The 23,547-nt window shown below is 43.2% G+C and overlaps 1 protein-coding gene across 3 annotated transcripts in view; it reads left to right on the top strand.

Annotated features, from left to right (window-relative positions):
* LOC130177255 (radixin) overlaps positions 1-23,547 on the top strand; it is a 37,241-nt gene that overhangs the window by 12,236 nt on the left and 1,458 nt on the right. For all 3 annotated transcript variants that reach the window (XM_056388822.1, XM_056388821.1, XM_056388823.1), the window contains exons 3-14: positions 10,214-10,297; positions 15,119-15,214; positions 15,623-15,745; positions 16,145-16,296; positions 16,567-16,650; positions 16,797-16,943; positions 17,547-17,643; positions 17,736-17,899; positions 19,044-19,174; positions 20,939-21,099; positions 21,384-21,476; positions 22,578-22,787. In XM_056388822.1, coding sequence (XP_056244797.1) covers positions 10,214-10,297; positions 15,119-15,214; positions 15,623-15,745; positions 16,145-16,296; positions 16,567-16,650; positions 16,797-16,943; positions 17,547-17,643; positions 17,736-17,899; positions 19,044-19,174; positions 20,939-21,099; positions 21,384-21,476; positions 22,578-22,787 — 1,542 coding nt within the window. The remainder of the gene's footprint in view (positions 1-10,213; positions 10,298-15,118; positions 15,215-15,622; positions 15,746-16,144; positions 16,297-16,566; positions 16,651-16,796; positions 16,944-17,546; positions 17,644-17,735; positions 17,900-19,043; positions 19,175-20,938; positions 21,100-21,383; positions 21,477-22,577; positions 22,788-23,547) is intronic.

Below are 23,547 nucleotides of genomic sequence, written 5' to 3'. Positions count from 1 at the left end.
CAATTTAGTAATTTAAGAAAATCAAGGCTGTGAACTTAATACTCACATGAACTAAAAATAGATTGATAGAGGTCAGTGAAAACCTGAGCGGGGGATAGGAAGCTCGCAGTCGCAGGGTGTTTACAATTCTGCTGCTTGTGCATGCCGGCTGGCTGCTGACACTGTTATCTACAGCCAGCCAGCAATTGTACTGAGCCCCTGGTCCATCAATCTCAGTAATGGGGAATTAGGCCAGGACCGATTCCTGGAAAGAGATGAGGGACATGTGATTGGAAAAAAAAAAAGTAGCGTGAGGATGGAGGAGGTGAAGAGAGAGATAGAAGGTGAAAGAAATGGAGGATGGGAGAAAAGAGGGGAAAAGATAAAAGAGGTTTTAAACAGCCTGTGTTTAGTGCATTTTGAGCTTGTGTCACAGGTCAATGTTAAACTGCTGTAAATAATGATAACATAATAACATACCTGTGTGAAGCTGCAGAATGAGAGCGCTACATCCATGACTTACATGTTGCAAAGTGCATCGACTCTGAGAAACACCACAGACGTCGATAAACTGAATCAGAGAGGAACAGTTGGAGAAACGCTGTGGCTGGAGATAAGAGGCAGAGCCATGTGGACGCACAGATGGAGGAAAAAATTTACAAGAGTCAGAACAAAAAAAAAAAAACAAAACAAGAGAAGTTGGAAGGAAGGAAGTAAAGCTCAGATTATTGAAACGCACCGTAGGGAAGAAGAAAGACACACAAAGGGATAAAAGAGGATTTGGGGGCAGGACTGAGTGACAGGCACTTTGTTCACATCAAGCCCGGAAAAGTGACACCCAAGCTGCCCTCGAGGGGAACTCCCACTCCGGTTACATTAGGCCATACTTTGACATTAAGCCCGGCAGTCGGACAGTAAACGCATCAGCCCTTTCGCTGCTTCATCTGTGCATTCCCTCGGCTGCTTTTGCCATGAAAATGCTAAAATGTCACATTGGATTAAAAGCTAAAGCCGAGTGGCCCCTGCAGACACGCTGGGTAAACACTGAACACATAAACTGGGCCGTCTCCATCAGCTTGGAGCTAATGTCGAACAACAACAACGAAACGTATGGGATGAAAAACACAAAGACAATTTTTGCAGGTGGGGCAAGTAAACCACCACAAGATAAAGAGTCTTAGAAACTCTGTGTTGTCTCCCTAAAAGGCAGGACAGGCTATAAAGCTAGTTAGCCTCAGGCCGGCCATTAAAAAGTGAATTTGGTCTGGACCTCCACCCTCCCCGAGGCTGTGTTTTAATGGTGTTTTTGTGTTTACATTCACCTCTAACACCAACACAACATGGGTTTCCCCTGGTATTCACCTCTTTCTGGTTGTTGAAAAAGGAGGGGAGGGGGGGGGTGTTTACAAAAGGGGCTCTGTGTCAGTGGCCAAACAGAAAGTGCATGTTGAACAAACAGAGGCGATTTAATTAAGTGAAGAAGATGAAATGCCTTAAGTCCTTTGATTTTGACGATGTCCACGTGGTTTAGCACGTTTGTTGTGTCATGATACACATTTATATATATATATATATATATACTGTATATATATATATATATATACAGTATATATATATATATATATATATACTGTATATATGTCGTGATCTTAGGTTTGACGTTGAGGCTGATACATGGTTCTTGTGCTTTATTTAGACTTTCAGAGAATTATTCTTCTTCTGTCGTCTAATCACTTTTCGTTCGTTCGTTTCGTTTACTGCCGACCACAAACCCACACAAGAGCTTTCTGTCTTTGATTCCGTGTCTCCCTGTTTTCCTGCAGTTTTACACAACAACTGTAGGAAACCTTGTTCTCCACAGAGAGGTCAGAGGTCAGAGGTCAGGGTCGGGCAGAGAGCAACACCCCTGAACACACAGTGTTTGAATTTCTGTAAATGTCTATTTTTTTTTTTTCCATTTGCTCGCCTGATCTTAGTGTTTGGAGTCGAGGTCAACCATCAGGTCTTTATGTCGCTTCGCCAACAGTGATGTCAGAAAGTAACGGGGGATGTTTCAGTCACCGTTTAATGAACCAGCAAGCTCCTCAGCTACATATGCTACAGTGCTGAAACGCATCACCTTGGCTACGTCCACACCTCTCCAAAGTCTTTTGGAAACGATGACACCCAACTCGCTCCCTGATTGGGTCTGATCATTGACGACTGCCAGTGATGGAAGCAACAAGGATAAGGAATTACAGGCGTTACCGACCTTGTTGTCTTTGCTAGCAGCTGTTGTTCAGTTAAATTCAGCATTTTAATGCCATAACTGTCCCTCCCAACTAACCAACTGCAGAGTCGACCATCTGCTTCCTGTTTACACTGGCATGTGTATACACAGTGTACATGGGTGGTCATGTGATTTGTGTTTTCAGGTTTGTTGGCATTGAATTTATTTCTTATTCGGAGCTAAAACGCTCGTCTGGAAGGAGATCCTTCTCGTTTTAAATCACTGTTTTAAAATGAAAACATTAGTGAGGACGCAGCCTCGCAGTCTGGAAGAAGACTGATCCCTTTACGTTTGCAAATAATGATTTTTAGAGGAGGAGGAACAAAGAAAGGAGACATGGGTGAAATGAAAAGGAGAGAAAACATGGAGACAATACAGAAAAAATCTCAACACAAACCCCGGGGAGTTAAATGCTGCTGGGGAATCATTTAAAACATGTATTGATTTCCCATATGTTGTGGTCAGTGTATGTGTTTCCCCAGGGGCTCTGTGTGTGTGTGTGTGTGTGTGTGTGTGTGTGTGTGTGTGTGTGTGTGTGTGTGTGTGTGTGTGTGTGTGTGTGTGTGTGTGTGCGTGTGTGCGTGTGAGAATAGATCTGTGTTTGTCTATATTTGATTTTAAAATAATAGAATAAAAGATGCGCACGTGTTAATACATATTCATTTTATCAATATATGTTTCTCTGCTCGAATGGAGGGTGTGTTATATGAGTTGTTACAGTGTGTGTGTGTGTGTGTGTGTGTGTGTGTGTGTGTGAATAATCATCAGGCCTGTTAATCCAGGGTGTGAGATGTGGTGGGACATCGTACATTATTGATTTATCGCTGCGTTTTGCACATGTTGCCCCTCCTGGTGATGGTATCCCTGGGGGCCAGGGGCTGGTGGGGGGTGTTGGGGGTGTGGAGGGGGGGGGGCAGCACGTCTGTGGCAGAGGCTTTAAATATTTCAGAGGGCCATTTTCATTTATATAATGGGAATTATCCAAGTCACTAAATCTAATTAAAGGGCGGGTGTGAAGTTCACCCCCCCCCCCCACCACCACCTCCTCTCCTAACCTCAACTAAATTCAAGTCACTGCTTCATTGGAATGTATTAAAAATAGCTGCACTGCCAAAGCATCAGGATAAAACAATGAAAAATGAATGCAGTGTGATTTATAGCACAGTGATTTATAGAAAAGCAATGTGGCCAAAAGTATGTGGACACAACTTTACATTTGATCTGGGCTGATTTTTTCATGAATTCGGCTAGTTTAAATTTCAGGGAAGTCTTGTTGCCACAGTAAATGAATGAATGGTGTGGAAGAATGTGACTGATCTTCACGGACCCCTGATCTCAACTCCAATCCAACGCCTTTAGGATGAACTTGAAACACCAACTTCAGGGCCAGGCCTGATCACCAGACATCAGTGTTGGACCTCACTAATGCTCTTGTGTCCAAACAGATGCAAGTACCTGCAACCAGCGTTAGTATTAACAGCTGTTTAGCTTCAGTCCTCGTTGTGTTCACATATAATACTCCATCCTCCAGGAGTGAACGCTATAGTGACTCGGTATCAGAAAGTGATGAGATGCCGACAGGACCGGTTCTAGCTGGTCCAGCTTCAGTAGAAGAAAAAGAAGTGATAGAAATAGAAGTAAAAGAAGAGGGTTGCTCTCCACTGCGGGACAGACGGCTCTTAATGAGGAAAGGAATGAAGTTTGATGCTGAACTCGTAAAAGTTTCCTCTGGACTGGTAAGTAAACAGCTGTTAATGCTAACGGTGATAGTAATAGTCAAGTAATGAGACCCTGCTGAAACACGTCTGAAATAAAGAGTGTCTCTGCCGACCTCAGAGGAAAAGCTTACACTTCTATGATTTAATGATTATTAAACTTCATGAATAACAAGTAGCGGCTTCTCTGCTGCCGAGGCCACTGATTCTATGAGTCTATTCTTTAAACTGTCATCCAGTAACTGCATTGATAATGAGATGAGATGCGTCAGGATCTGTTTTATTCAACTGCTGTGCTAACTGTGTAATTCTTTGTGTTTATACCTTTAAAAAGCATTAGTTCAGGGAACAACGACGTGACCTGACGCAGGCCCGAGGGATGGATCGTCCCTCGTACGTCATCGATACCTGAAAATACAAAGAACAAGCTCAAAGTGTGACGAATAAATGCTCAGATCACTGCGTATGTCCGGACCTAAAGACACGAGAATGGAAAAGAGAAGTGGGAGAGCGGAAAAGAAGAGTGGCAGGAAAAGAAGGGATTAGAAGAGGAGAGGTGGAGAATGAAAGAGAAGTGGAGAACACTAAAAAAGGAGAGTGTCAGAGAGGAAATGTTAAGTAGATGAGTGGATGAGGGCGGGAAAAAGAGGGAAAGGTGAAGAAGGCAGCGCGGCCCCTGTTGCCTCTAAAGCCTCTGTTAACCAGCTTAGCTACCAACAGCTTTTAATTATGGCTGTCTGAGTCTCTCACACACACACACACAAACACAGTCAACAGGTGGGCTGCATGCGTGGGCAGCCGCTGCCTGTACGTACTAGCCTACTATTTAGCTGTCACTACTTGTTATGAATAACATAGAGGCACCGGAGGATGCTGGTAAACACAGCCAGATAAACTGAGACAGACACACACGCTCCGTTTTCCCCCCGAGCCATTTGGCTAAAATCACAAGTTGCACTGCCAGAGTTTCTACATAATGTTGTCATTATAACAGCTAAAATCCCAAAGCTTCTCTTGCGTCGTTGATTAAATAATATTCTGCAACACAATTACAAGCTGCGCTGTCGATTAAACCTGCAGTTCTTGGAAGCTTTTCCCCGAAGAAAATTCATTTGTTTCCCAGAAAGTAATGTCATTAGCTTTTCATCTGTATTTAAAAAACTCACTCGATGCAGGGAAATCATCTTATTGACCTATAAGGTGGAAAGCAGCACTTAAGTATGAGTAATAGAGACGTCTTCTTCCATATTGATGTTGTATGGTTTGTATTGTCTTCAGTGGAAGTCACACATGGAAACTCATTTCTATGAAAGCTGCTCACTGGGTTCGTAACATAAAATCATTTGTCATCCTCCTGCAGACTTCCAGTTTTACAGTCCTAATGAAGGAGATATTTGTAAGGTTGAGAGCCACCATGTTACACCACCTCTGGCTGGGCTGAGTCACTTCCTGTTGGCTCCCCGCACACATGAATGGCATAAAATAATTTACTGCTACAGCTCTTCCAACCTTTCAAAGTTCATTGAACCTAATGAGTCAAATAAAGAGTAATTTCAGGAGTTTGAGATGCTCAGTAGTCACTGTTTTACAGCTGTTCCGTCTCTAATGATTGTGTATCTGGAAAAGTCTTTTTTGGCTGATGTGCGTCATGTAGTCTTCACCATAACGTCCTCATAGCACAGCGCTACTCGTGAGGTTTGACATCTCACTCTCTCTGCCTTATACGTTGCAACAAAGACGAGTGTTTGATTTGATCTTGAAGACACGAACAAGCAAACAAACCTCTCCTCGAACATATAATTATATGGAATTACAACATCTCAGAGGAGCTCAAGAGGTGCTTTTGTCATTTCTAACTTCAAGTCACAATCACCTGAGAGATTAAAAGTTGATCCACCACATTTACACTGAGGGACATGAATGGTGGTTGTTGAATGAGCCGGTGGTGTTGATGGTTTGCATAACAATGACGAGTGCCCACTGGCTCTCACTCCATCTCTGTAGTAGGTGCTAATAGGTTTTTTAGCATCACTGTAACGCGCTGTGTGGGAGCAGCAGTCATGAGCCTCTTTTCAACAGCCTGTCACACGTCACGCCTCAGATCCTCTAAAAGCACAGAAGCGGGAGGCTACATGCCGGCGCTGTTTGGTTCAGTGTAAACAAGCTATAATGAATGGTCTTCTGCTGGATCTCTGTGTAAAATATACATGGGTTCATTGTGTATTTTAAAGTGCGAGTCAACAATGTGGTTCCCGCTGTGATCCAAACACTGACCACAGATTCCTCAGTATTTACACCACAGAGCTTTTCTCTCTAAACATAATGATGCTGTCCCTCTGCTGCAGATTAGGCACTCAGGTGATTCACTTACCTGAGTTTAATTTAAAACCAATCAAAGTGCTTGTGATCCTCTTCTGTAAACATGAGCTCAAGTGGAAGCAAGTGAGAAAACTTTGTGTCCAGGAAAATGTGCAACTGAAACTTGAACAACACTTTTTATCCAGTTTAGTGTTTTTCTTTTATGAGAAATATTCTTCATTCCCAGCCTGCAGAGGCTTGTCACAGCAGCCTGAACTCCACGGGGTGAATTTATTTTTGGTTGTTATTTTTCCTCTTTAATTATAAAGACAGTTTGCCTCCATAAAGCACGACTGTGGAGAAGTGGTTTAAAATGTATTTATTGTAGTAACAACTGGTAAAAGGTAGAACTAGAAGCACAATTAAGGAAATAGTGATCTTTACTAATAGAACTAAGTTAATATTAGTAACTTAGAGGAATGAAAAAACAAGACTAGAAAGGTTTTTTTTTTTTTTCCAGTTAACGGTAGAAAAAAAGGACTGTGGTTAGATCGTTAGCTTTATCTGATAACGTTCTGCAGCTATCAGCTGGAAGACATGCAGCTCTCTGTCACACACACACACACACACACACACCACAGTAGATGATATTAGAGGGGCTTTCATTGCACAAAGGAAATTGATGAGCTTGTGCACAACTGCATTTTTCTTCCCTCTCTCCTAAAGTGTTTATTTGTGCTGAGACCACTCTTAATTAAAAGTCACTGTAGGTTTTAGTAAGTATTTATTATATACTTTGACACTCTGCTCTTAAGAGAGTCAGATATTAAAATGTCATTAAGATGTATTTCTTTGTCAACATCAGATGAAAAAGTTCAGAGGTTTTAAAAGTCTAGTGTCATTTTGTGCTCATCTCTCTGTGGCCCCGCCCCCTTCACTGTGAAGGAAGACGTCACGTTAGACTCCGACTAACAGATTGATCAATTAATACAAGAGAAGAAGCGTTAGAGTAATCAATACTTTAAACAACCTTTACTTGCTGGTGGAAACGAGCGGAGCTGCAGCTTCATCGTCGGCCTCCTGACTTGCTGCTGTCTCTGTTGAACAGCTTATATCTCCCCTGAAGAGGGTCAATCCTCTCGCCCCGTCACCCCGTCAAGTGTTTAAATCCCTCTCCAGGACGCCCACGAGGCTTTTTAGAAAATTACGTTAAAATCAGCCACAAGGGCGTTTCTATGGAAACCTTATCAGCCTGAACACAGACACGTAACAAGCAGTGGCGTGTAAACAGAATAATGCCGTATAGTGTGTGCGTAATGTACACACATGTAAAGCCACCATATGGCTGCGCTCCCATACATACACCCAGATGCCAGTCTGACACACACACACACACACACACACACACGACCACCATATGGTTGCGTTCCCATACTTTTCCAACATCTACTGGACAAACTGTTTGTTCTTCATCTGGAACAAATGCACAAACAAAGATCTTTTCCCCTTCACTGCACATTTGATTTTCATAAGTAGAAGTACACACACACACACACACACAATTGATTGACAGAAAGTTCAGTGGTTATTGATTATCAAAAATAGTTAATCATTTATCAGTCAAAAATGTGTGTGTGTGTGTGTGTGTGTGTGTGTGTGTGGTCTTTGTGTGTATTTCTCAGGTCAGTTGAGCTGAATCTGTGAGGCTTGTGTTTTCTGACGGCTGGCTTCTTATGATTGATGCCCTGTTCACCTCAGGCGTTATCTGTCTCTCTCTCTCTCCCTCTTTGTCTTTTTGTCTCTCTCTCTCTCTCTCTCTGAAACACACATGCACACACACAAACACACACACAACCTACTGATGCAGCAGTTTTTTTCCCTAAGGCAGGTTACAGGTTTTTACTGTACCATTGTTACTGCCTTCTCATCTCTCAGTCTCTCTCTCTTTCTCATCTCTCAGTCTCCCTCTCCCTCTCCAACCCTCTCTCTCCCTCTCCCCCTCTCTTTCTCCCCCTCTCTCTCTCTCTCCCCCCCCCCCCCCTCTCTCTCTGTCAGGGTTGCTTGAGGACAGTGTCAGTTGGTTTCACTGCAGCTGGGTTTGCTTACTGCAGCACAGAACACCACAGCCCACAGCACAGTCTCACATATTACACCTCCAATGGGAAGTGATAGGGACACACACACACACACACACACACACACAAAGACAAATGTTTGATTGCACACTTATGTGCAGAGTGTGTGTGTGGGTGTTCGTGTGTGAGTTCAGGATTACTGTAAGACATTGGTTTGGTTTCCAGTTACTCTGCTGTTGGTTTGAAGCCTTATGATCTCACACACACACACACACACACACACACACACATTACTGTTGATACCAGTTAATGAATGAAGTGTAAAAGCTCTGAAAGTCACCTGGCTACTATAACTCCCAGAATCCCTTTCTGTACCAGCAGCACTGCACCTCACTGCTGCCTCCCCAGTGGCAATGAAACATTTATTGATTTTTTTTCATTATGAATAATTGAAAATAATGCGCCTATATTTGAGTTCAGGCTTCTTCTTTTTTAGAAGATAGATAGATTTTTTAGAGATAAAACTGTGGGAGTAAAGCAAGTCAGAAGTAAAATTAAGCGCAACTAATTAGTTAAATGATAAAGATGTAATTTAGATAAATGAGAAAAAGAGTTCAATGATTTGATGCAGGAGACTAAATTACTTTGGACATAAGAAAAGTTCTACATTAATTCAATGGGCTGTGACATTCATAAACTTTATCCCTCGTTGATTTGTCCTTTCACCCACTCACTCCTTATGTGATCATATTTATTTTTTATCTGCTCATCTGTTTTGGCATTAATCCCTTCATTTAATTCAAACATCCATCAGGCCGTGAAGAACCAGGACAAATGCTGAAGTGGTTGTCTCCGTAGTTTCTGTCTCACTGAGGGCTCTCTGCATGGCCGTCTTCCTCCTCTCTCATCTGTCAGATACACCGCACACTTTATTTATATATATTTTTAAAAAAAACATGCGTGGGAACTTAATTATAGCCCATGTGAGATTTTCCTTCATTAGAGTAAAGTGAAAGGGCCCCCCCCCCCCGCAGCTTCCTGGCAGAAGGATGAACAGCATAAACATCCTGCGCCTTAAATGGACACTGGCTGTAACACAGAGGGTGTGTGTGTGTGTGTGTGTGTGTGTGTTCACGATGTGTGAAGAATATTTATAGAAATCTGATAGGAGAACACACACACACAGTTGGCACAGGCTGTCCCACCAGCAGACAGAAGAGGTCACAGTAGTTCACAGGCTTCATTTCTTCTTTGCTCCACATTTGTTTTGGACTTTTTCAATCACACTTTATTAGATAAGAAGTTCATCACTTCATCATAAACAGCTGCTAGCGTTAGCGTGCTACACGCCAAACCTCACAGATTTGAAGTATTTAGCTGAAACTCTAACCGTGTGTAAATGAGTGTCAATTAAAACTCGAATCCTGAGAATGATGGAAGTTTGTTCATATTCTTAGGAATTACTGCCATCCATAAACTTTCCTTAAGGCAAAATGAATCTTTGTTTGAGGCCATTTGTTGTCAAATCTTTATTGGTTGAGGAGTTCTCTTATTAGGCCATGATGACGAACACAACCACTCTTGGAATTTCTGTGATAGTGAAGGAGTTTATTTTCCAGTCAGGATAAGGCAAGAAATGTATTAAATTCTCCAGAAAATCAGGTTATTTTACAAATGGCTGAAGTAACAGGGGTGTAGCTGAATTTTACTTTGAAAATCAGACAGGAAAACAACAACAAAACCAGGAAGAAAGAACAATTTTTACTTCAAAGATGGGCCCCAGTAGGACCAGACCTTCAGCAGTGTGATGTTTTAAAACTAATTTATTTATTATTTATTGATCCATTAATTTAGTTTCTTTTTCTTCTTTTCTGCAGATCAACGTGCGCGTCACCACCATGGACGCTGAGCTGGAGTTTGCCATCCAGCCCAACACGACAGGCAAACAGCTCTTTGACCAGGTAAGATACAGACACACATCGTCAGGACCGACACTTGTAAAACAGCTGATAGGATGTAAATAATCCATCTATCGCTAGACGGGAGCAGAGAGTCAGAATTCTTCTTCAGAGTGAACTCCGTGACATGCTGGAAGAATCACACTGTTTGTTATCCATCACTAATGAAGAGCAACACTGAAAGTGTGTGTGTGTGTGTGTGTGTGTGTGTGTGTGTGTGTGTGTGTGTGTGTGTGTGTGTGTGTGTGTGTGTGTGTGTGTGTGTGTGTGTGTGTGCCAGTGGGTGCTTGGCTTGGTTTGGGTTGGTGCTGGTTCTGTACGGAGATGACACACAAAGCTCTCTTTGTCTCTTTGTTTCTTTGTCTTGGAGCTTTTAGGAGACAGTGGATCTAAGTGTTGTGCGTGTGTGTGTGTGCGTGTGTGTGTGTGTGCGTGTGTGTGTGTGTGTGCAGACTGGGCAAGTAAAAAGCGGCTTTCAGTGTTGTTTCATGTCAGGCTGTAAAGGTTTGTTGGGGTCGTGGTGACTTGGAGGGAGAAAGACAGAATGAAAGAGAAGATTTTTTTTCGTCCACCTCCTGCTTTATACTGTGAGATCAAGTTACAGAACACACCTGTCTTCACACCTGTCTTATCAGAATAAATAATGAAGTGTTGCCAGGTAAAAGAAGAGAGCTCAGTCTGTACCAGGTGAAACCTCGTATATCTCTCTCGCTCAGTCGAATCCACGTGTTCACGTCGTAGTTTTGTGTATTTTTCATCTTGCTTTTGTCCAAACGTCACAGTATTCAGTCGTGCCGGTAAAATCTTTCTCAGAACCGCGGCTCAAGACCCGACTGCTTCACCGCAGTGCGTCTATGCTGCTGTGGTCATTTTATTTATCAGTTGGAATATTTGTTGCTCTTGATGCCCACAGCTACGTGCGGTGAAGAATCTTGGTGATGCAGTTTTAAACATCTCGTTATAATTGACAGTGACGTGCGTCAAATCGATGATCTCATCAGGCAGCTGACTGATGAACCTCAGACTGTGAGATGTTGATTATTGACGGAGTTAAGAAAGTCTAATGAAGCACAGTTTCAGTAACCTACCAAACCACTTTAGCATGTAGCTGTGTGTGTGTGTGTGTGTGTGTGTGTGTGTGTGTGTGTGTGTGTGTGTGTGTGTGTGTATGTGTGCGCGTGCGCATGTGTGGTACTGGAATAAGGCCCAGGTCAGATCCTCTTATGCTGAGTCAACTTCTGCTTTCCCATCAGCGCAGGCACGCACACACACACACACACACACACACACAGGGGGGGGGGGGGCACACCTGTTGCTTGCTTTCTGTTTCTCTTGTAAAGACACTATTATTTTCACTCACAGGTTTTCACTCACACAAACAGGCTCAGGCACCGAGGCCATGTCCTGACCTTCAGGCTTTTCTCTCTCAGCTCCAACTCTCTCTCTCTCTCTCTCTCTCTCTCTCTCTCTTTACTGAGAGCTCTTGTGTTCGTAGGAACTTCCATCACCTTCTGACAGATGTTAATGTAAAGGAAAGTGAAACGTAGTGAGAGTAGAGTAAAGCCCGTAGCACACTGAGATGAGGCAATGATGGAGTGGCCACCTGCAGAGCTGGGACTTTTCCCGATGGGCCGCGACACATATTCGCTCACTGTGCAAAAAAATAAAACACCAGAGAGAGAGAGAGAGAGAGTGTGAGAGAGAAAGAGAGAGAGAGAGAGAGAGAGAGAGAGAGAGATGTGGCCCACTCTGGTTCTATGAGGCCGTCATCTCTCTCACATCTGTCTCCCACTCTATCTAACTACATTCTGTTCGACCCCGCAGCTCCGCCCACACACCAACCATTTATTTTGTTGGTTGGATCTTTATCGTCGTTTAAACACTTGAGGGAACCAGCGGTGGACTGTTGCGGACTCGTTTAGACATGAATAACAAAGTTAAAACAAAAAACATAAAGGTCTGGCTGAAAAGCTCAGAGAGAAGAAATAAAAAAAACGAAAGAAAAATCCAGATTGCCTCAAATACTTGTTCATTCAGGAGGAGCAGAGACGCAGACTGGGTTCGAGACCACAGCTCCCAGTGAGTCCAGTTCAAACACCAACACACAGACAACAGGAAGCTGGTCTGAGTTTATTTAGCAGGATAACATTCAGAAGTTTTGCCTCTAATAAGCCTCCATACCAGAGAGAAGCACACTCCAGCCTTTTACCTCCATCTTTCTCGGCCACTCTCGTTCTTATCTCCTCTCTATCTACCAGACTCACACACACACACACACACACACACACACACACACACACACACGTACACACACACACACACACACACACACACACACACACGTACACATACAGCTGACTCACCAGATCTGAATGTTTCAGCTTGCTGTGGCCCTGCATCGTCATAGCAACAAGCTGTCAAATGTCCAGTGATGTGCACACACACACACATGCACACACACACATGCACACACACTCACTCCTGCTGCTGTATAGTACATGTGTGCGAGCGTAGTACAGGTGAATCTGTATATTTACACTCATGCAGTTTATACTGGTATAAGTGTGTTTATGTGTGTGTGTCTGGTTTCATCATTTATCGCTTATCCGTCTAATACATGTGTATAATTGTTCATTTTGTTGTAGATTTTCCCGCTGAGACTTGAGTACAGTGGGTTGAACGTGGATTCAGCAATTTCCAAAGTAGTTAGTCATTAATCAAGTAAAAACATTCAGAGGTCCCAGCTTCTGCTTTGTTTTTCTGTTTTAGAACTTTTTTGTTCAATCAGAAGATGTCACTTTTTTTTTTTTTAGGTCACCATGACCATGACCTTTGACCTTTCACTTTCAAAATCTAATCAGTTCATCCTTGACTCCAAAATGAATGTTTTTGCCGAATTTGAAGACGTTCCCTGAAGGTGTTACTGAGAGATCGCGTTCACGAGAGACGGACGGAAAACCCAAACACACGATTACTCCGGCCCTGACTCTCGCCGGCACAGAGGCAAGAAGAATCAATAGATGAATTAATAGAGAAAATGATCATCAATGATCATCAGCTGCAGTCCTAGACCTGAGGAGCCCTCTGACCACCAGAGGAGAATGGAGAGGAGAGAGGAGGGGAAAAGTGAGTGATCAAACAGGTGTAGAAGTAACGATAGACGTCAGTGATGGATGACACTGTGAAGGTTCATATGTCCATCATGAGCTAAATATAGATGCAGATAAAACAGATACGCCCTCTTTGAAAAGGAGACTGCCAGCATGAAAGGAAAGCACATGATCCGATTGAAGCTGTGTGACATCTTGAAGGAAGAACGTCGAGTGTTGTTCGCGGATCATGACTTGACGAGGAGGAGGAGCGCTGCATCTGTACGCTGCACTGATTGAACGAGGCTTTGGAAGAGGAAAACTTCAGAAGAGGGTGAAACACACAGTATGACTTAAATATGCACATGCTCTGCACTGTGCGGAGGTTACATACAGGAAGTCACATGTCCAGCAGTGAATGGCGAGCTCTGTGATAATGATGTGTGGTGCAAAGAAGAGGCCTTCAGTCGCCGCCCGAAAAGCTGTTTTAATTTTAAATGGGGCAGATTCACATGAATGAAGAGAAGGATCCATTGATGAAGAGGCTCCCGAGCTAAATATAAACACCCCTAATCTCTCTCACACACACCCACTGGCACACACACACACACACACACACACACACACACACACACGCACACACGCACAGAGTGATAGAAGGCCTTAGTGAGAGAGGAAAGATTTTAATCAAACTAACATGTAAGCCTGCCTCTTTGATGGAGCATTATCACACACACTTTTATAAAGTCTTTTCATCTCTTATGAAAGTGACGAGTCCTGTTCAGTCGTGCAATCTGCATTTTACATTTTCCCTCCCTTTTGTGTTTCCTTATCTTACCTTTCCTGTTGTTATTCCCTCTCTCTCTCTCCCTCCCTCTCTCTCTCTTTCCCTCTCTCTCTCTCTCTCTCTCTCTCTCTCTCTCATGCCGACGTTCCCAAACTGTTTACTCACATTCTGAGGCTTCACTTCTAAATCTGCATGCTGAGCTCTCAGCATCCGCATAGCTGTCTCTGCATACCGCATTCCCAGCCCCACTGAAGGCCTGTATGTGTGTGTGTGTGTGTGTGTGTGTGTGTGTGTGTGTGTGTGTGTGTGTTTTAGAAATGTGACTGACTGTACAACATATTTTGGATGGTTGTTTCATGGATGAGTGTTTTTTTTGCATTTGATTCTGTCTGTGATTGTTTGATACTTGATGAGTTCATGTGAGCATGTCTTTCTGTGTGTGTGTGTGTGTGTGTGTGTGTGTGTGTGTGAGAGAGTTAATTATGTGGCAGTGAGTGCTGTCTTATTGACTGTGTAAATCACATTAGAGTCAGAGTAAGCATCCCCTCAGGGGCTTCTCTCTCTCTCTCTCTCTCTCTCTCTCTCTCTCTCTCTCTCTCTCTCTCTCTCTCTCGCTCTGTAAAAACGATGGTTTGTAGATGACAAAGCATGTGAGTGTGTCTGAGGGAGGAGGGAGGGAAGACACAGTTAGAAGTGAAGGGAAAACACTCAAAGGAAGTGAATAGAGGACGACATTTACCCGGCAGTTTCCTGCTCACAAAGCCAGGTCAATAAAAGAAATAGTTTTCCCAGTTTTTTGTCTGACAAAGCCCGTCAGAAATTTCTCCTTCCACTTCATTGTATAGACTGATTGCTTATCCAGAGATTGACAGTTTTGCAGCAGCATCCAGTTGCAGGTGTCAGGGACTTTTCCATCCTGTAAACCGTGAGTTATTGGTTTGATTCCAGGTGGTGAAGACGGTGGGTTTAAGGGAGGTGTGGTTCTTCGGCCTGCAGTACACAGACAGCAAAGGCTACGTGACGTGGCTCAAACTCAACAAGAAGGTGAGAGACTCCTGAACACAACCACATCTGTCCAATAAACATCTGTCACTTTTTTTTATATCTTTATTTTGTTTTTAATCATTAATCATTAAAGAAGTTGAAAACACAACATTATTAGAGTCATGAAAGCCTGTAAAGAGTAAACAGTCGTCCTCCTGTGGCTGCAGATTGTATCATGCCAGAAAGCCTCAGAAGTAAATTTAGTATTCTGTTTGCTGCAGGCTTCAATCCAAGTAGCCTAAAACCCGTGAAAACATTTTGTTTACAGAGATGTTTCTTTAATCTTGTTTTAAACCAACACACAGACTACGCTCACACTTATATTTACATACGAGCGCACGGACCTGTGCGGGCGGAGGGTGAGGGTTAACGCCTGAAACACTGTGTGTGGGTGTGTTTTCTCTCCAGGTGACCCAGCAGGATGTGAAGAAGGAGAATCCGCTGCAGTTCAAGTTCAGAGCAAAGTTCTTCCCAGAGGATGTTTCTGAGGAGCTGATCCAGGAGATCACACAGAAGCTCTTCTTCCTGCAGGTGCTGAGGTCACTGGCTAACGGGGGGGGGGGGGGGGTTCTCCGTCCACGGTGGATCTCTCCTTCACACAGCAGTTTATAGCGACCGTGAAAATAGCACCGCAACTCCTTCAGTGATAAAGGGGATCCGCTGGACTTTCTGTTAATGCCTGTACTGAATTTGATGGCGATCCCTCCTCTGGTTCTCTAGATGCTTTGCTCTGGACTGACAGACCGGCAGATGGACTCGCTGCTGCTGCTCTGTGTATAATCCCTGAGGTTTATTTACCCAGGAAAGGTTGACGGAGCATCTCAATCATCTCTGCTGGGGAACCTCCGGGGTTCTAACCATGGGCTGCTACTCACTGTGTGTGTGTGTGTGTGTGTGTGTGTGTGTGTGTGTGTGTGTGTGTGTGTGCAGGTGAAGGAGGCCATTCTGAACGATGAGAACTACTGTCCCCCGGAGACCGCCGTGCTGTTGGCCTCGTACGCTGTCCAGGCCAAGTACGGAGATTACAGCAAAGACATTCACAAGCCCGGCTACCTGGCCTCCGACCGGCTGCTGCCACAAAGGTACAGTGTGCACAGGCACAGAGTGCTCAGAGCGAAAACCACATTCATGGAGAGGCAGCGGGCTGAACCTTCAACCCTGCGATTAATGGACCCTCTCAGCTGTGGCCACCCTCTTATATCAGTATTAAAGATGACTAAGTCTGCTCCTGATGGGGGTCCTTCCTTGCTAACAAAGAGAATGTAGTATGACAGTATTTATTATTCATATCATTATATTACTATTTCATTTCATTATTTATTCGTTTCCTTTCCTCTGTGTGTGTCCTGCAGAGTTCTGGAGCAACACAAGCTGACGAAGGAGCAGTGGGAGGACAGAATACAGACCTGGCACGAGGAGCACAGAAGCATGCTCAGGTGAGGGGAGGAATCCCTGTGTAACTGATCAGAGAGGATTTCCTGTTTTTAAGACACTGACACCTGAATGCTCAGATGTGTATGTTTGCTATTGTTTTATATCCGTGTGTGTGTGTGTGTGTGTGTGTGTGTGTGTGTGTGTGCAGGGAGGATGCAATGATGGAGTATCTAAAGATCGCTCAGGACCTGGAGATGTACGGCGTCAACTACTTTGAAATCAAAAACAAGAAGGGCACAGAGCTGTGGCTTGGGGTCGACGCCCTGGGGCTCAACATCTATGAGCATGAAGACAAGTAACCAAATCACACACACACACACACACACACACACACACAACACACACACACACACACACATCATTTAATATATATACTGTGTGTATACAATGTGTGTACAATCTGTGAAGAATCCCTCTTTGGTGCAGCTGCTCTCACAAGTAGACGTTGCTTCACTTCAGGGGATCGTGAGGCCAGAAGTCGGAGGAGCGCTGGTCTATCTTGATGCGATCAGCACATAATCAAAACTGAAAATTCAGAAATGAAAGAGAAAGAAAACGAAACCACAAGAGAAGTTTCCTCTGTCAGTGACACCAAACACCAAACACCCAAACTTTATTAGGAAGAATAAATGTCTTAGAAAATTCTATGAAGGGGAAACTTGTCTTAATCATTAAACTTCCTCAGTTCCTGCAATGTCCATAGATTTCATTGGTTTGACACCAGCGCCCTCTTTTGGTGGTGAAGTGCACAGCTGATGCTCAAGCTGAAAGCAAAAATATTCAGTCTGACGACCAACGTTTAAAATAATTTTTGAAACTTTAAAAGAATGCACATGTCCTAGAGTTTACTAAATCATTAATTTAACTTGTTAAATTTAAAATCTCACTTCCTGCTCAGGTTGTCTCCAAAGATCGGCTTCCCCTGGAGCGAGATCAGGAACATCTCCTTCAACGACAAGAAGTTTGTCATCAAGCCCATCGACAAGAAAGCTCCAGTGAGTGTTGGAGTCGATGTGTGATTGGTGATAAGGGGTAAAACGTCTCTGTGCACGAATCCTCCCATAACCTCCCTCTGTGCTTTCTCCAGGATTTTGTGTTCTACGCCCCTCGGTTGCGGATCAACAAGCGCATCCTGGCGTTGTGTATGGGAAACCATGAGCTGTACATGAGGAGGAGGAAGCCCGACACCATCGAGGTGCAGCAGATGAAGGCCCAGGCCAGAGAGGAAAAGCACCACAAACAGATGGAGAGGTACGGACCGTGCTACTTTTCCTTTTTCAGGACTTTAAGTTGGTCTAGAAACACCGCCTTTCGTCCATTCCTGTAAATCTTTCTTTTAAAATCAAATATCTGCAACCAATAAATTAAATCAGTGTCACCAATGCAAATCAAGAATTTTAAGAATTCGCTAAAATCTAATTTACTTCATTAAAGGGTCATATGCACGACCAGAGACTCGCAGATCAGTTACTTTGCAGCTTAAAATGGTTGTTTATTGTTTGTCCCTTACTTGGTCTACAGCAAATATAAATATGTATTTTTCATTTACTGAATAATTAATTCACTTGATGGAGTAATTTTCCAGTCAGTGAAGATGTTAAACGTTTGACTGCGTGTAGGGTCACATGTCAGTGCTCGTCCTAACACGCCCATATCCAGCGTGCAGTGGCCTCCATGGTGTTTTGATTGATTGAACAATTGTCAGCTGATGTTTGAAGTGGACAATCATTGATAAAGCTTTGTGATCAATAGGGGGCAGTGCTGCGTTAAAAGAAATCATGCACACGCTCCTCGGCTGCAGGGCTGGAGCTGCAGTTACTGTTGTTACTGTAATCAGCTTAATACATTCGTTATAGATGTGATGTTGTGCTGCACAAAAACACATCAAAGAGCAGTGAACGCAGCACGCAGAATACAAATAGGATCTGGGGTCTGTTTTTAAATGTCATTGGCGTGGGCTGCTGTCGCCGTGGAAACTGCTGCTTTAACTTGTGTGTTTGTTGATTGTTTGTTTGTGCGTGGATAGGGTGTGTATGCCTCCTATTGACTTGTGAAGTTTTTAAAGGCGGAGTAAGTGATTCTGGAGGAAGACTGATTATATTTGAACTCACCAGCAGAACAAATGCACCCCCCCCCACCCCACCCACCCCATGCTCCTTCCGGGGCTCCGCCTCCTGAATTAATGGAGGCGTATTACCAAGGCAACGACACAGTGGCACACAAAACTTATACTGTAAAAACATCGTCAAACAAACGACATTCACACAAACACAACGTCCAAAACACAACAGAGTGAAAACCAGTGTTTCTTCTTAATACATTTCTTGTCGACTATAACTCCTAACGATCAGCTGACGAGTCGGTGTGATGGTTGCTTCCTGTGTTGTGTCAACAGAGCGCAGCTGGAGAACGAGAAGAAGAAGCGCGAGCTGGCGGAGAAGGAGAAGGAGCGGATAGAGCGAGAGAAGGACGAGCTGATGGAGAGGCTGAGGCAGATCGAGGAGCAGACGCAGAGAGCTCAGAAAGGTGCGCCCGTCCTCCTCACCCTGCGTCCACTCACCTGCCATGCAAGAGAAATGCATTTAGAGAAGTTCACACACAAACACTGCTCAAAGTCAGATGCTGAAGTCTGAGGCAAAGAAGATTTTCTTTAATCTTCCCAAACTGAAAAATAACATTTTGTTGTAAGTGTTGAGGATTTTCTCAAAGGTTGAAGGATCATACTGGTTTAACTTGAGCTGGAGCTTTGGCCATAAATCAGTTGTGATATTGCCTCCAAGTGATTTTGGTACCAACTCAAATGAATAGAATCTCGTACAAAAAACAGTCAAGTGTTGAAAGTTAAATGTTTTGCCAGATTCATGGTTCAATAATAATAATATTCTTTATTATTCACAGACGTGGAAATTTGCCTTTGGCTTCACAGGCTGTTTAAAACACATCATAGTTTCCTTTACTTCTTCTTTGATCGGATAATTCTTAATAATTCTAAATAACAATCTAGTGTGTTATGTTCTTCTACAGCTGCTTGTGTTTAGGCAACGTTGAACATTTCACAACTTCGGCTTCTTCTGTCAAATGAAAAATCAGTTTTTACACAGAGGTATTGTCATATTTTGTCAAAGTTTCAAAAACAGTTTTGGAATCTGTAACTGAAACTCAGATATCGTATTTGCATTAGTATCAAAAACCTGAATGTGACACCTACATGAAACCTGGTCCTGTATGAGCCTCTGAATGTTTCATGAATAATCACAAAAAGTCTGAAATTTTTACAACGAAATTGAAGTAAAAAAAAAATGCAGAACTGAGCATAAAGACCAGTTTATAAATCCCTAACTGAATAACCCTGCTGGCTTGTCTTCCCTCCACCTGTTGACCCTGTCAGCTCAGTGTTTAGTGTTCACAGACTGCAGCTGGTTCACCGGCTTTACGAGAGATAACTTGCACAGCAGCGACGTGTGATGTCAGGCTAGAAAACATGGTCCGATAGATGCTTGTGTGAAACCAGATATCTTATCTCCCATTTCTGTGAATTTGCATAAAGTGGAAGCTTTAGGGGGTGGAGGGGTGGAGGGGGGTGTAGCCTCAGGCAGCAGCAGCAGGTTGTAATTTTACAGCTTCACATAAATCCTGCTGGTTCATCATGGTGAGCCTTGTCATAAAAGGAACATGTTACAAAGAGATGGAAGATAAGATAAGTGGTTTTCAAGCTTCGACTCCACAACGTTTAATGTTTAAAATCTTCATGTGGAAACAAATCAAAGCACGTTTAAGATCCGAGTCCTAAACCTGCGAGCTGCCCGTGTGCACAAGAAGGTCGGTCTTAATATAACATGCACACACACACTCCTCCACACAATTAATAATTATAAATCCCACTTATCCTGCATTTATCTGCTCATGTATGAACAGCTTTGTTTACTGTATGTAAGGAAATGCTCCCAATATACAAAAAAAAGAAAAAGAAAAGATAGAATATAAAAAGATGTTGCACATCTCACAGTTTTATCTTGGCAAATTCACTGGGATTAGTTTATCAAATTCAATATATATCGTTATGCAGAATGTCATTAACCGATCTTCTGACTCGGGGAGTTGATTGAAGTAACATGATGTTCTTCAGAAGCACCGGCTGTGTGTGTGTGTGTGTGTGTGTGTGTGTGTGTGTGTGTGTGTGTGTGTGGCTTTAGGATCATTCTTTAGTCCATCACTGCTCACACAGACTCACGGGTTAAAGATGGTGCATAACGACTTTTCTTTTTTTTTTTGTAACGTGTGCGCTCGCAGAGCTGGAGGAGCAGACTCGGAAAGCGCTGGAGCTGGAGCAGGAGAGGAAGCGGGCGAAGGAGGAGGCGGAGCGTTTGGAGAGGGACAGGCAGGCGGCGGAGGAGGCCAAGGCATCGCTGGCTCAACAGGCCGCCGACCAGATGAAGAACCACGAACAGCTGGTACCTGCACTCACCTATCAACCACAGAAGCTGCTTCCACACATTTATTCTTTTACTAAAGTCCTTTTTGTTTAGAGAATCATACATTTAGTTTGTTTTTAACCCTGAACTGTGATTTCCACAGAGACATCATTTCAGCTACCAGCTTCTTAAATATGAGAAGTTGTTAATTCTGACTGTGCCACGTTTTTGTAAATTGCGGATATTGTAAGTTTGGGTTTTTGGACATCGACACTGGGGTCGGTTTGGTCACTTTTACTGGAATGTGTTTTTATTTTTGATAGGCTGCTGAGTTAGCGGAGTTCACGGCCAAAATCGCTCTGCTTGAAGAGGCCAAGAGGAAAAAAGAAGAGGAAGCAACAGAATGGCAACACAAAGTGAGTGTTACTCTCGTTTGTGTGTCGTGTTTATGTGTTTGGGCTCATTATTCTCTGCTTTTTATTTTTGAATACAAAATATGGAAATTTGTCTTTTAATCTAAGAAACAATTGATTGGATGAATAAATGAAACAAGACTAAAAATATATGTAAAAAGTTCATTATGTGGCGCCCAGCTGACCTCAGCCCTGAACCAGTGCCACAAAGTAGAGCTCCATCGGACACATGGCAACTTGCCTGTGTGGGAAGCCAGTTTGGGATCAGGTTTTTTGTGTGTGTGTCACTGCACTTGTGATTCCCTCTGACTGGTCATGGTGTCCGCAGATTAAAAATGGAACAGGAACGTTACCTCACACCCACCTCTGCAGTGCAGAGGAAACTGGACACTCCCGTCGGTTAGAAAAAAGGGAAGAGTAAACAAATAAAACTGGACACATTATAATATCATGTGCAAACGCTGTGCTTTTAGAAATGTAGAAACTGGTTGATCTGCAGAATAATGAGCAACTTTCCATTCTCCTCTGCCACTGTCTGTTAACCTCACCTCCAGAGGAACCTGTAGCTGACCTGGAGCAGTGTCCTCTGGCAGCAGGAAACAAAAGATTTAAACTTACATATTCTTTTTAGTTTATATTATTTTAGTGTAGTAGACTATTACAATTACATGAAACAGTTCCCGACTAATTAGCATATACTAAACAGTACGTATATGCTGATGTCTGTGTCTGGACAGAGGAAACATTGGAAGTGTAGAGGTAAAATTGTAACTTGAAACATTTCTAGTATAAAGAGACATTAAGGTGAATTTGTTTTGTCGACCTGACAAATAACCGAAACATGGAGCAGTGAAGAATAAAAACCTGAAAATGTCATGCACACTGCAAACTGTACTTCATACATCGGGTTTACAAAAGGAAAGTGTCTGTGTTCAGACTGAAAATGAAGATTACACAATTTTCATGCATTCAAAAAAAGATGAATTCAATTTTATTCTTGTGTAAAAGAGTTCAAAGAGAGAAACCTGCGAGTGTTTATGTGTTTATGTGAGTGCATCTGTCGGTGGCTGCTTCTCTCTGTAAGTCTTCATGTGTTTTCTCCAGGCTCTGTCGGCACAGGACGACCTGGAGAAGACCAGGGAGGAGCTGAAGACGGCCATGACGTCTCCGCCGGCGCCCGAGCACGACGAGCACGACGAAACGAACGCCGAGGCGAGCGCCGAGCTGCTCAGCGATGGCGTCACCAGCCACCGCAGCGAGGAGGAACGCATCACTGAGGCGCAGAAGAACGAACGAGTCAAGAAACAGCTACAGGTAGAGCAGCGGTGCAAGAGGGAGGAGACGACCTATAAAACATCAGTATTAACATGTGATTCACTGCAGCAGGTAGACAAGTGAAATTACTATAAAACTCCACAGTACAAATAATGTTTTGCTGCTGCAGACTGCTGCTCACAAACATATCACAAACACTTCTTTCCTTTTCCTTTTGAGAACATATAATACCGACATTATTCACTTGTCTAAGTATTTTTAGTTTGGAAAGACAGAATATCTGTTCAGGAACAAATTCTGTTTATTTCAAATGATAAATATATGTTTTTAATGCACAGCAGATGCTCCAAACTCTTGTGTGTTGATGCTCCAGTGACAGTTGCACAAAGACTGACACGCTGTTGATTTCTGAAATGATTCAGAAGTGATGACCTCTCTTCGCTAACAACAACAGCAACGCTCTGTTTCATCTGTGAAATACTTTTCAGAACTCGTGCATGTTGGGACCAGACCACAAAACAAACACAGTCAGCTCATGACAAGCTGTCACCTTTTGACAAATGTTTTTATTTTTGTGGTATTGCCTCAGGTATGAGGGTCACTGAGACTTCCTCCCACTCCAGGATAAATTATCGTTACGAGGCCCTGAAGTGTTTCTTTAATTACACGGGAGGAGTTTTGTTTCATGTAAAAGACTGAAACTGAAAGTAGTCATAAAATTGGCAGATCACGATAAATACATCAAAAAGTATTATTATTTTTATTGTTGTATATATTTCAGGCATTCTGTCGGCCCCTG

The sequence above is a fragment of the Seriola aureovittata genome, chromosome 11 (genome assembly GCF_021018895.1).
Source record: "Seriola aureovittata isolate HTS-2021-v1 ecotype China chromosome 11, ASM2101889v1, whole genome shotgun sequence".
Lineage (NCBI taxonomy): Eukaryota > Metazoa > Chordata > Actinopteri > Carangiformes > Carangidae > Seriola > Seriola aureovittata.
Note: the sequence above shows the minus strand (reverse complement) of the source record. Positions and strands in the feature narration are given on the sequence as shown.